We start from the raw sequence: 14,669 nt of genomic DNA, 5'->3' as shown, positions 1-14,669 counted from the left end.
TGTTTTGAATATCTCTCGTAATTTTATTTTATATATGACACAATTTTAATTGTTTTCCACAATGTTGACTGACATCTTAGTCTTGCCCTTACTGAAACGCAATAACATATTTTGAACGCAATCACGTTTCTTCCAATTTACATTACGACTAATTACCGACGCGCATTCAATAAGTACGTTGATTCGGCACTTTTTTCCGCGAAACGCAGACAATTGAGTCGCATGATAATTGTAATGCAGAGGCGTGATGCAATCACAACGACGTAACACTGTCGATTAAGGACACGATTACATCACGATAAAAGACGAGTTATAAAACTCGCAAACTAACAATAAAATAGCACCACAATAAAAGTAGGCGCGCTATCGCGTAATAAAAGGAATTCCTTTGTGTGAGGTGCATTTAAGCGTCAAAGATCGAACCTGGGATGTCAACGAATCAAATAGGAAGCTGGTGCTTTTACGCAGAGCCTCATCTTAATGTTAATATTAAATGAAAAGCAATCACGTCGCCACTTCCGTTCTTTAGCAATCTTTGCGGGCAATCGCGTGGAATGTCGTAATAATAAAGTACATCAATGTAGACATACTGGAAAAATACCGTTCGAATACCATTACCAAGAAAGAGAAATCATAACAAATTTCTTAATACCAAACGTTAGAAAGAAGCATAAATGATGTGTAAAAGAAGAATATATTTATTCATTTTTATGTACGTTTATTATAAAAGTTATACACATTGTATTCCTGTGATATGACTTCAGGTTCGTTATAGTATGTTTCTTTCTAATGTTCAGTATTAATAACTTTATTATATAATTTCTCTTTCTTGGTGATGGTATCCGAACGGTGCTTTTCCAATATGTTTACATTAATTTTCTCTAAACTATTTTAACATAATACATTTTAATATTGAAAGATAATGCAATGGAAGTGAATATGTATTAATTCTATATAGAATTCTATATAGTATAGTATTAATTCTGTAGTATTAATTCTATATAGAATTCTATAATATATTCTATATAGAATACGTTTACGTGACGCATATTTTAGACAAGTTATTTTTTCTATTCAAATTTTTTTTCTTTTACTGAGCCAACAGAAGTCATATATGTGCCATTTGTGATATAATTTTGATTAGATATTTTATAAAGTCATAACATTTATCGTTTATTTCTATTTAATTATTCGTATCGCTTATGCTGAAGTTACACGCTATAGTTATCGTTACGAAGCGTTTCTCATGATTGTGGCAGCATAGTTCTTATCCTTATCAATGCGACGATCGATCGCGGGCTGCGAATAGGTTAATTATAACTTCGTTCAGGATATGGTTAATCAGACGTATAAGAGATGAATGAGAAATCTGCAAGTATATGAAGGCCGAAGCTATTATGCAATTAAAATTAATATACGTGTATATTTTAATGCTATATTTGTTTTGATGCATTCTCGATCTTCTTTTGATACATTGGATATTCAAGGCTAAATCTAATCCATGGAGAAATGTCATAATTATATTATAAGATTTAATTTAATTAAAAAGTATGTTCATTTTATATTAAAAAATAACGTAATAGCTGCAATTGTCGTAATGGAGTCTTTAATTAATATGATTCCTACTTTTAGTTTCTCACTAGATTTAAATGTATAAACAAATTATTAAAATTTTACAACACTTGTAAACTGTTCTGCTGATCGCAGCCAATAAATTTTACTAGAATTTAAAAACTCAATTTTTTGCGGGCTGTCGGCACTGCAAAGCATCGTGAAGGAGTGCGTTCTAAATTACGCATGAAGCTCATGATGCATTATTGTATCCGTCTCTATTATTCAGTGAGCAACAATAAATGACAAATAATGGTTGCGTTCAACAGACTCGACTGTTGCGGAGCGGTTCCGTGAGTGCTCATTGCTATTGGTGTATTCCTTTAGATCAACCAATAGCAACACGAATCTGCTCCGCAGCCGTTGAGTCTGCTAAACGCGACCAATGCATCTTGCGCTTCATGCGCAATTCGGAACGCACCCAAGGTAGCCTGCAATTAGTCCCGTTCAGCCCGCACCTGGCGCAACGATCGCACGGCGCGTTGCGCAGCAAAGCAACGCACATAGCGCACATAGCGGTTGTTCGAAGGCGCGGCTGCGCGCCACGATACGTTCTGGCATTTCTAGCACGGCGCATACACGGCACACACTGGCAGAGTGCGGACTGGCCAAGTGCATTCGTCGCGACGTCGCGAGGCGAGCGATGTGAGCGAATGTTCGGTTACCGACGTGACTGGACGTGTGATTCCCGATTCTCGGAGTGCGCGAAGTCGAGCGGACGCGAGGTGAGCGAGGCGGTTGACCAGTGCGCGAGACACGGGGCCGCGTGATGCGAACGTTTCCTTCGTAGCACGTCGCGCCTCGCGAAAGCCTCGCGAAAGCCTCGTCGTAATCGTCGAGCAAAGAATCGACGAGTGCAACGGCAGGGACAGCGAGCGCTTAGGATTTCGCCTTGCCAGCAGCAAAAGGAAGCCTCAGGAAGTCACAAAATGTGGAGCCCAACGCACGTTCAAGTGACAGGTAAGCATACGATATCCGTATGACGGTCCCTCCTCTCCTCCCTTTGCGACAGGTGGTCGGATGCGCGGTACGCGCCGCGGTGGAATGCATGCCGTAACTCGATTATTACATACGCATGTACGTGCGAATACGTATTACATGCATATTCTTATACACGAGGTTACGTGTCTCTTGCGTTCGCAGAAAAAACTAGGCGAGCGAAACTCCACAGCCTCGTCACCGTCGTCGCTCAGGAATGTATCCCAGGTCGTTCGAGCCCCGGATCGCCCGTGCCATGTCATTGAGATGTAGAAACGGAATATTACCTTGTATTGTCACGCGGTGTGGATATCTGGACACTTTCCAAGCGCATAATCAAGCTGACATAAAGGAGGAACTTTTAAACAGAGAGATTATAAGAATGCTTTCCAGCAAGAGACACAGATGACACAGTGTGACACAGTGAATTAGAGACTCTATTATCAGAGTTTGGCCATGAGTAAAGAGCAATTACTAATTAGCAGTGATTGCAACCATTTTCTATCACTGGTCTTACTGGCGATAAAATCCTACGAGAGAGGAAAGTAATATAAATTCTCCCCGTATATATTATAATACTATCTCATTCGAGATAAAGAATTTCTACTATCTTATTCTATTAATATAAATTTTTATTAAAATTATATACTGAAACAGTATAAATTATAGAGTGAAATTGAACAATATATATAGAGAGAAATTATATTGTATATCTTCGTCTCTCGTAGGATTTTGACATAATTGCTTGTGGTGCAAATTCTGTTATAAGATCTCTACGGTGAATCATTATATCCTTGTTTAATGTTAAAAATGAAACGATCATTGTGTTACATTAAGTCTATTCGCTTTGTACTTTTTGCACGTAGCATCTTCGCTTTCTCTTTTTTCAACGCCCAAATATGTATATTGTATATATCTATCTCAAGTTAAAAAATTTTGCGTGATTTCAAACAGGAACAAACCTTATATGTCTCTTACTAGAAAGTATGAAAAAAAAAAAACGGGTAGAATTTGATAAAAATATTGAAAGAAACATCTTTCTTGAGAGCAAATAGAGCTTTAGTTTAGATTATTATTTCTTTCCTCCTGACATTGTAATCTTATCAGCAACGCAAATGATACCGCGATTTAGTTGAGAATGCGCGATGAGGGTGGTCTGGTTTATATCTCTCGTTATCTTAAATTGAAAAAGATCCAGAGAAGTGTACGCGCAATGAGATACTTACCTGCTGCTGCGATGTGTCATCGTGTCATCGCTGCACTGTGTAGTGCACGCGAAACATGTATTATTTAAAGACCGTCTGAGAATGCATCGCGCTCGGAAAATAATTTTCTCTTTTTCGCATTGCACGCTCGCGTCCGACGCATTACATATAGGTCTTTCGTTTAAGAGTAGACCCTCTATAACTTTGCCAGTTGAATTTGTTTCTTTTATATATAAAAAAAAAAGATAACCGCAATATGGAGTCTTTATATTCGTCATACGCTGAATTTCCAAGAATAATTACATCGATATATTAAAAAGAAATTTATATATAGAGAATCTATATAGACTATATTATAAGAGGTGTATAAAAGATTGGTGAATTTTCAACGTTTTACGTGCATTTTTGGAGGAAATGATATTGTGGATTTTAGAATAGAAATTACAGAATTATATAAATCAAAATAAAATTATATATTCTCTAAAGTCTGCCTTAAATTGTACAATTTTCTACAAAGACAGAAAAGTGTTTTGTGAATACTTTTCAAGGGTATAATTACTTGAATTACTTCAATGTTACAAAGTGGAAAAAAACTATGTATAATTACCGACTAAAAAGTTGCAATTGATTTTTTTCTATGATTTTCGGAATGCAAAATCTATTTACCCGAGCGATCAATTCAGCATTTCAAAACCCATTAAAAAAAAAAAAGTATTGCAATGTTTTAGTCGGTGAATGTACAAAATTGTAGTAACTTTTCACATTTTGCAAGCTTTTAAAAAAAAATAAAATTATCGATTTTAGAATAGAAATTATATAAATATAGATTAAAATTATAGGTTCTCTAAAGTTAATTTTGGACTTAAATATTGATTTCATTGTTAACAGTTTATGAAATAATGTTGTCTCTGGAGATAGATTGAAGAACTCTTCTATATTAAATATTTATCTTCTTTATCTTTCTCTCTTTCATTTCCTTCCTAAAATTATCATAAAAGAATCGTATTTTTTGCATGGTTTGTAACGATTTTTAGTAATAATTTCGATTAATTTCGACACCAATTAAACATAATGCAATTATGCGGCTACATTGTTGTGTTGCAAATAAATGTTAGCTCGTGGAAATATATTGGTTCTGCTTGCCTACTGTAACACCTGACTGTATTTTCTTGCGTGAAAGAATTTATTCAATTTATCATTGAATGAAATCTACGTACCAAAATTTTCGAATAGCGAGCATTCGCTGAATATCTCTTTATCACAACATATCCAATGACTCACCTTATGTATTGCTATTATTGATATTACTCATCAGCTGGTTTTTAAAACACACGTATCTCCTCTGATAATCTAAATTTAATCCCCAGAGAAATTTCTCCTTGTCTAATTTATTATCTTCCCTCTCGATTCTTTTACGATAATTTAATCCCCAGTAATTTTATTATAGTCTTTCAATCTTCAGTATGCAATTTGTGAAGTTTTTAATTGGAATACATCGTTCACCACGAATCGATCATCATAAGATAAGAGCCCTGTTACTGAGAGTGCGGCTTAATTCGCGAAAGCGTGCTCGCGTTTTAGAGTACTTGTCTCCTTAATTAGCGCGCGCGAAACTTTTACCTTTGGACGTTGGCAGGTGTCAAATCGAGAGTATCGTGGTCGAGAATTTCCGTTGTAACGGACACATGCACAGGGGGAAGGAAAGCCGGACATCTGTGTTCAAAACGGTAACCGACACCAGGTGCGAATCCGGAAAGTTTCCTCAGGATGATTCAAAGACGACATTTTTTCTCACGGACTAGTGTCAAAATAAATTCTTAAAATCCTTATTATATGTGAAGGCACGCACAATTGTGAATAAATTCTTATTTATCGTTTTCAATAGCATGTAAAAAACGTGCCTTATAAAATTGTAATAGAGAAAAATAAATAATTCATGTGCCATATATCGTATGCATATATGTAATGCATTATAAATCTTTGTCTCGCGACTTCTTCGAGTGGCAAGTTTCCGGTTCTTTCGTACCTTGGTGTACGAAACAGGCAACGCGTGAAAGTATATTTAGTAGCTATTCAATGCTCTCCTTTCTTTTACATAAAGTATTTCACAATTAAACCGGATATCTAAACAGTAAAAATCTTTGCATCTCATGTTCTCTCAATTTCGATTATTGTTACCTGTTTATCTATAAAATATTTTTACATAATTTACAGATTTAGTACACTGAAAAAAAAAAATTATTTATGTGACTAAATTAATGTAGTTTGTCTATTTCTTTTGATGAAGAATGTATATATTTAAGTCAAACATATTATATTTATTTGACTTAAATACATATATTATACATTCTCCAATGAAAAAAAAATAAAGATAACTTAATTTAGTAAAAGAATTTTTTTTCAGTATACATATTTCTGTAACACAATTCCTTGAAGAAAATGTGCGGTGGACCCGCAAGAGAGACCTAGAAAATCCTTTAGATAAATTAAAAAAGGATCAGTCAAGAAATGTAATCGCGTGTCGTCGAATCATCGCGATCCAACCACACGTTGTTGAGACGCACGAAGCGTTGAAAAATGCCTCTATCAGACTAAACGGTATTTGACTGCGGCATCATCGCGGTAAGTCCAATCTCGACTCTAATCCGACCGTGAAAGAAGATGCAATGAGAGAGTCGGTTTTCCCGACTCTTCTCTTTCGGTGCACGAGAAATTGAAGAATATGTTACCTCCTCGTACCTCAGACTGCTCATACTACGGTTCATCGCCATTACGCGTGTGAGAACGAGGAAGTGCCTCTGACAGTTATTCGGTAACGCTTCGTGTTACGAGCTAACGGATTACTGTTCGAAGAGAGACAAAGTGCAGTTCTTCCTTTCCTTTTTTATCGCACGCATTTATATTTCGTAATCATTTTACGAGATCTTGCGGATTATGTAAATTCAGATTTCAAGTTCCACAATGATGCACCTGCGAAGGTCAATGTCATGATTTAGTAATTCAATGTATATTACTGAAAAGTTATTGAAGTTTAATATTGAAAAAGTAAACAAGTTCTCTGCTAGAAGGGATAACCTTCGTTTGTAATGCGATGAAATTGCCGGAAAATTATCGGGGAATATTATAATCGTGTGATATTTTATTATTTAAATTCTGTATTTTGGTCAAAGTTTCACAGAAGTTACACACAGGCTTGATCAATAAATGACATCTTTTGATTAAAAGCTTCACAGTCACGATACACCATTTTCATACATTTGGTGTACATAATTAAATCACCAATTATAAAATTCAATCAAATTCTATCGCTTATTCTAAAGATCTTAATTTGTTTCACATTTTATTTTCGATGTTATAACTTTTCATTATTAAAAAAATCTAAAATGAAGAAACTAGAATCTAAAAACAGGATCTAAAATGCAAACTGAGAACACAACTTATTACATACATATACTACGTCATTCGTTACGAGCTATTTAAAAATATCGTTTATACAACTATAAAACGTTTACTATTTTTTATATTTAAATTGATACTTTTTATCTTTAAATTATGGCGCTAATATTGCAAGAATAAACGACAGCATAAAAAATGAAGATCATAAAATATAATAATTGATTTCTCGGAATCACGAAAGGGGCGGTAACTGGATATATGATATGTGCAATATATATAGCTTTTTATTCTGATATAAGCGAGAGCGATTATGCGCGAAAGCCATAACGTGAGATTTTCTCGTGCCCACGGGTCATGGAAAGTCGATTGAAGAAAAAAAAAGTAGATGTACGCGAGAGCTGTTAAAGAAATCTGTTTTCACGATGACTTATCGCCTCGGTTTTACGATATTAATATTTAAATGCGAGCACGCGATATAAAATGATCGAATATGCGGTATTTTTGCATGTTATATCTGTTTATTTACGAGCTATTTATTTTTGTGAATATATTGTTAATATTAAAAACTCAAATTGAAAGATTAATTTTAATCAAATTACCTATCTAATTGGCAATTTGTTTTATATTTTAGCACATATTAAGTAAAAATAATATAAATTATATGCTTAAATAATATAAATTATATGCTTAAATAATATTATTTAATATTACTGAGTACTTAGTCTGCGTTTATGACATTTCATTTTCAATGTTTACAGTTCAGAGGGCCAAGGACCTGCTAACTAAAGGAAAACACAGTGAGTCATACGATTTTATGTATTGGATTTGAAAATTTTTACTCTTGGTGAACTTTTTATCTATAAAAATTTATTAAATTTACGTAACAAAAAAATATTAAAAATTAATAATATAATTGAATTATAGACTCTTATATGTTTTAAAACAATTACAAAAATTAAGTAAAAAATATAAAAAGGCTATGAAGAGTCAACGCTGTTACCAGTGCGCAAAACATATACAATCTTAATATCTAATACATAGATATAATGTCGTACGTAACAAGATACGCATTAAATATATCAGTATTTAAAGTAAAAATTAGATAAATTAAAAAAATTCTTCCTCCTAAAAGTCTCCTAATGCCTAAGCATCCTGGACACAATAATATCTTAAAATCTCTCAATAATCCAGCTGTCACCCGTTTTCTCTCATTGATGCGTGCATCATCACGTTTCTTACTTGCCTACACGTTATTCATGTGTTTGCGCCGATACTGAGTGACCTCGTATTCCGCGGCTATTTTAGGTCATGAATCATCCGGTTTTCGCTGGCAAGGTAATCTGAGTTTGCAAAACAATACGCACAAATTTTTATACGTCGCCATGTTAATCAAACTCAAATTTCGTTCAAGGCGAAATATACGTATATATACATAATCTCATTATTTCTCAGCAGAATTAAAGTAATGCGATCCGTCGCAAATTTTTATGTCATTTTACGCTAAGAAATCGACGTTTGTGAAACTGGCCCCTCATTGTCAAACTTTTGAAAAAATAAGCAGAGTTCTGGTTGCCCCCCGCAGAGTTCTAGAGTTCTCTATCAAATTTAGGAAGAGTTCTATTGATTAAAGCAGCGAAAACACCATTTGAAATAATATAACTTCTAAACCGTTCATTTTAGCACGTTGGTCTATAGAGGACAATCGATAGAACTCTTTGGGGGGCTATCAGAACTTTCGAGAAAATAATGAATTTCCAAAATTTTTTTCCAAAAATTAAAAAAAATTATTTTTTTTTCATGGAAATTCGTCAATCTGATAGGAGTTTTAGTAGCCCCCCCGAAGAGTTCTAACGATAATCCTTAATAACTGTTGCTGTAAAATCAATACCTGAAAAGTTCTGGGACCTTAAAGTTTCAGATTTTGATATTTTTACAACTTCAACGAGCTATAACTTCTTTGTTTGCGGTTTTAGCGCAATGATTATTAAGGATAATCGTTAGAACTCTTTGGGGGGCTACCAGAACTCTGAAGAAAACACAGGATTTCTGAGAAAAATATTTTTCGTCTGTGGACTTGGAAAAATTAATAATCTGTAACTTCAAAGTACTATATCTTTCTAAATATTGATTTTAGAGCATTGGTTGTTTAGGATAATTGTTAGAACTCTTCGGGGGGCTACTAGAACTCGTATCAGATTACCGAATTTCTTTAAAAAAAAAATTTTGGAAATTCGGTGTTTTCTTGAGAGTTCTGATAGCCTCCCAAAGAGTTCTATCGATTGTCCTCTATAGACCAACGTGCTAAAATGAACGGTTTAGAAGTTATAGCTCTTCAAAGTTGCAGAATCGTGAAGTTGGCCCCCCCGTAATTTCAAATGGTGTTTTCGCTGCTTTAATCAATAGAACTCTTCCTAAATTTGATAGAGAACTCTAGAACTCTTCGGGGGGCAACCAGAACTCTGCTTATTTTTTCAAAATTTTTACAATGAGGGGCCAGCTTCACAGACGTAAGAAATCGACATGCTGGAAATAAATAACGAAAATATGTCAGGTTTTCTGAGAAAAATTCTTATAAAATAAAGATGCATTTTTTACTTATTTTAATGAATTCAGAGGATAAAAAAATGTAAATATAGAAGGTTTATAAGTTATACGAAGTAAGTATAAATCATAAAATTTGTTATCGAATTTTGTCACTTTGATGAAAATTAACGTAGAAATTTTATAATGTATATTTCGAAATGTTTAGTTTAGGACTTTTATAAGTTAGTAATCCAACTGCAATATAATGTGAGCGCGTAAGCTATCTTCTCGATCTAATAATCAGAGTAATTGCGCTACGAGTTAATAACTTCCGATGCTCGTCCGCTATATACACACGTTGTGACATTACTGTATTTATCAATCGTAATGTAAAATAAACAAACGCAACGTTGCTAACGAGAGAACATACATTATGGTTAATAATAAGGCTTGTCGGCTTGCATCTGTGGAAAGATATATAAATTAGAAGCGCGTCATATGTTGTCAGATTAAATAACATTTCATTACGTGCATGTGAAATAGAATTGAATTACTTCAGTTTTTTTTCCATTATATATATATCTAAATTTCTATTTATACATAAATTAATTTTATTTTGATTACGCTTTTGAGGCTTTCACGGGTATTTTCTTCAATTATACCAGAAGGGTTTGCGGGTTATCGCCGTGTCTTTCTTCATTGTTAATGCCAACGTTTCGTGAATTTAATTTAATTTTATTAATATGCATAGTAATATCTAATAAATGTACGCAAACTGGGTAACGCTTTCTTCGGTTACAATTAAATCAAAATCGGAGAACTGAATTTTCTCTTTTTTAATTATACAAATACTAAGCAAACTCTTACGACAGCATTTCTACAACGCTCGAGACCAGACGTATTTTCTTACCAAGAGATCTTTAATTCCCGTTACGCACATCTCATTAATCTCCTGACCTCACTCCCGGTCAACACCGATCCTCGCCCACGTCACGAAACAACACGCCAAATTGTGAATGTACATATACGCAGAGACCAACGATTGCTTCGTTACGATCACTCTCGGCAAGGAAAGGTATCAGACGTCAGTGAAGGAAAAGGCTACCAAGGACGTAGACTGGCACGAAGAATGCGAGCTGTTGATTCCAGAGCAAGGAAATACCGCGGAAATCGTCCTCACCGCTCTACATCGTAACTTCCTAGGTGTCGACGAGTTTCTTGGCACCGTCAGTGTACCACTCTCCAGCTTCGATGTGTACGAGAGGCCTAGAAATCGATGGTGCGTTTGCGATAGCGTTAATTACAAATTACGTTTCATGCAAATCTCTCCCACACCTCCCGCCCACAGAAAAATAACTCGGGAAAGAGAACCCATTGCGTATCGCATATCTCATTAATCACTCGCATTCCTTTTGGCATTCTTATAACGTGATGTTATAATCGACCATTTACTTTGTGTGGCAATAAGTTTTTGACATACTTAGTCATATGTAAATTTTTTCTTTTAGTACAGTAAATTTTACGTTTTCTATAAAATTCATCTTTATGCTATTTATTGTTTGCGTGTATTTATTTTTAAATTTACATTTTTATTTCAAAAGATTTGCAACGTTTTATAAATTTTCTTTATTGTTAACAAATAAAAAGATTTCAATTATTGTGTGTGGAGTTATCAAGATTTAAAATTTGCTTTATGAGACACATACACATTTTATCTGTTCTCAATTTTGTAATAGAGAAAATCCGCTTGTATTAGGTACGCTCTTAACAGTAAACCAGGCAAAGAGAACACGAAGGAGAGAGGCGAGCTCGAAGTAAGAATTGGCTTTATTGTAAAAGCTGGAAGTCTGACCGACCTAAGTAAAAAGGAGCGTCACAAAAGCTCTTTGGGACAATTGTCCACAGCTGCACAGTCAATCGGCGGTAGTTTGCTCAGTATCGGTAGCCTTGAAAAACGCAAAGGCTTGAAGAAATTAGCCAAATCAATTGGAAACAAAGTTAAAGGCAAGAGTAAGAATCGGCTTGATGGAAATAATTTGGACGAGAAGGAGGAACGTGAAATAAAAATCACGCGACAAGAACCAGGTGAAGCTGATCCTGGAGTTATCAGCGAGGATGAAGATGAATTCACAGTAAGTAAACGCAAGTTATATACCGGTATTATCAATGAAGAGTGGAGGAAGATTTGATTAATTTTATTATATTTCTAATTTGGTAAATATAATATACATATATTGAAGATGTATATCATAAATGTAACGAATTAGACGAGTATTGAAAATAAATTTGTCTGTTCAATATTCTCTGGATATAATTTCTTTAATTATTTTTTTTTATCTGTTATAGTTCGATGATTTATCTCACAAAAGCTCGGCCTCATCACTCAATGCACCCGTGCATCCGGGTGTTAACAGCGGTAATACCAATGGTATTTCGAATGGCTCGCAGAGCAATGTCTTTAGCGATGTGCACACACCACCAGTGCCAATTAACGCCGCTCCGAGCAAACCACCACGATTTGCTATGAGCGCATCTACAACAAATCTGTCGAAGGTCGACAATTTAACGAAGGATGACGAATGGGGTTTAAAACTCTATGGCAAACAGGCGAGCAGCGTACCTAAAAGGTGAAATGTTTAAAGATGTTTCTTTATAATATGCAATAGGAATAGGAAAGAAATACAAAGATTAAAAAAAAAATTGTAACATATTTTACGATTCAATAAATGTTTAACAATAATAAAATTATTATAACAGTAATAAAAGTATATATAGCAAATAGATTTATGAAGTAAAATGTATAAGCATGATATTCAGTGTTGCATGTTGTATTCGTCAGATGGGACAGCAAACCTAAGATTGTGGTGGACGAACCGAAAGACAGCAAACGCGACGTATCACCTATTCGTTCGACATCGCCGATCACATCAAGGTTGAAAGATCTTCCGGAACCTCCAAGTCCCGCACCGAGGGAAATTCTTCATCCAAGGAATAAGGATGAAAAACTCACTGCGAGTAAGGAGAAACTCACTGCAAACAAGGAGAAGTTTGTAAAGGAAGATAAATCGAAGGATAAAAAGGATGAGAAATGTGATTTACGAAATTTCAAAGAGGAAAAGTATGTGAAAAAGGACAAGAAAAAGGACAAGGAGAGCAAATTCAAAGATGCTAATGACGAAAATCACTTGTCTTCCGAAAGAATTATTATTGGTGGTGAAGATGCCGTTAAGAACGCCACAAATTCTAAAAGTCGCCTACCGCACGAGGTCCTTAACCAATTCGACGGAAAATCGAGAGAAGTAAATATCAAAGCGTAAAATTTTTTTTTTTTTTTTTTTAAGTTTAATTTTTTGTTTATTTAAGCTCTTATTAATTTCTCATTGAAGAGGAATGTGTAATCATTATTTTTTTTACAAAACAAGTTTTTCATTGTAAGACCATTTCTGTTTTATTTAATTAAATGTTTTATTTTAAACAAAGTATCTTACTTACAGGATCTGATAGAACTGGCATTACAACTGCAGACGCAAGTTACGGAGAAGAACAAGAGACTTTCCGATTTGGAGGATTATATCGATCGATTACTATTACGTGTGATTGAATGTTATCCGCGATTACTTCAGAATCCATATCAGAGGCGATTATCATCTCCCGGAAACCAGTAAATCGATAATTCGTGATGAAGCTTTTTCTATCTCCATTTGGGTATCACTTCCTTTTAATCCCTTAGTGATACATTTACTAGACATGACTGATAAGTCGCAAATGGCTATTTGTTATTAACATTGTTCTATGTTCTAATTTATTTTCTTTTATGCATTATAATTTGAAGAAAAAGAGATGTTCTAGCAGCAACGTTGCGAAATCCTTATATTTATTTATAAGTCCCGCGAGAATATATAGTAGGATAACCAAGTGTGTGATAATAAGTAAACAGTAATTCCCTTATTATCAGAAACTAGTTTATTGTTGATACGAACAAAGAAAGGGTGTGGGGTGATGCCAGTTGAAAATAATTTTCATTTCATGTAATCCCCTGTCTTCCCAGTAAACAAAGCTATTGAAGTTTGTCTCGTTTGCGCTCCGTCCAATTGACATTTACAAGGAAACGTAGCGAACACGACTGTATCTCTTTTATCACTATCTATTATAAGCATAGACTTTTATACCTAGAACAGCCGATTTCGCCGCCATGTTCAAACTCATTTAATACGCGAGTTTCATATCTTCTCACACACACACACACACACACACACACACACACACACATACATATATACACTATATATATTGGGAGTACAAATTAGTTCGGTCCGTTTTCCAAAAGATAGTTCCGGCTGTTGTGAATGGTTCATAGTGACAGCTGATTTTGGCGGTTTCAGAGAGGTTAGACATCTGCTAATAATATTCAGTTTATATCGCTTTGAGTTTCATACAAAAACCTTGATTTTTTCTCTGTTTGAAATGTCGAATTTTGTGTTAACCAAGCAGCATTTGCGGGAGGTTTTAATTTTCTGCTTTAATTGGAAGAAAAGTGCAGCTGAAGCCCATCGAATGCTTGTCGAAGTTTATGGTGACACTGCTCCAACTGATAAATCATGTAGGGAATGGTTTCGACGTTTCAAGGATGGAGATTTCAGCGTTGAAGACAAGCCTCGCTCTGGACAGCCAAAAAATTCGAAGACAAAGAATTAGAGGCATTACTCGAAGAAGATTAGAGTCAAACGCAAGAGAAGCTTGCAGAACCATTGGGAGTAACTCAATAAGCCGTTTCTGTACGATTGAGAACCATGGGAATGATTCAAAAACAAAAAAATTGGGTGCCTTATGAACTGAAACCGAGTGACGTTGAAAGGAGATTTTTCACTTACGAGCAGCTGATTCAAAGGCAACAAAGAAAAGATTTTTTGCATTGGATTGTGACTGGAGATGAGAAGTGGATATTCTACAACTCCA

General features: G+C 34.8%; 1 protein-coding gene across 1 annotated transcript; it reads left to right on the top strand.

The window, feature by feature from the left end:
- Nucleotides 1-2,394: 2,394 nt before the first annotated feature.
- Nucleotides 2,395-13,449, top strand: Rip11 (Rab11 interacting protein). Its single transcript, XM_018551063.1, has 7 exons — nucleotides 2,395-2,571; nucleotides 7,949-7,987; nucleotides 10,746-10,992; nucleotides 11,470-11,845; nucleotides 12,060-12,340; nucleotides 12,553-13,012; nucleotides 13,208-13,449. Exons 1-7 carry the CDS (start codon nucleotides 2,541-2,543, stop codon nucleotides 13,376-13,378), a joined length of 1,605 nt encoding a protein of 534 aa, XP_018406565.1. The 5' UTR covers nucleotides 2,395-2,540; the 3' UTR covers nucleotides 13,379-13,449.
- The last annotated feature ends 1,220 nt before the right edge of the window (nucleotides 13,450-14,669 follow it).

The sequence above is a fragment of the Cyphomyrmex costatus genome, unplaced genomic scaffold, assembly GCF_001594065.2.
Source record: "Cyphomyrmex costatus isolate MS0001 unplaced genomic scaffold, Ccosl1.0 scaffold133, whole genome shotgun sequence".
In the NCBI taxonomy this organism is placed as follows: domain Eukaryota; kingdom Metazoa; phylum Arthropoda; class Insecta; order Hymenoptera; family Formicidae; genus Cyphomyrmex; species Cyphomyrmex costatus.
This window is presented reverse-complemented; position numbering and strand designations above follow the sequence as displayed.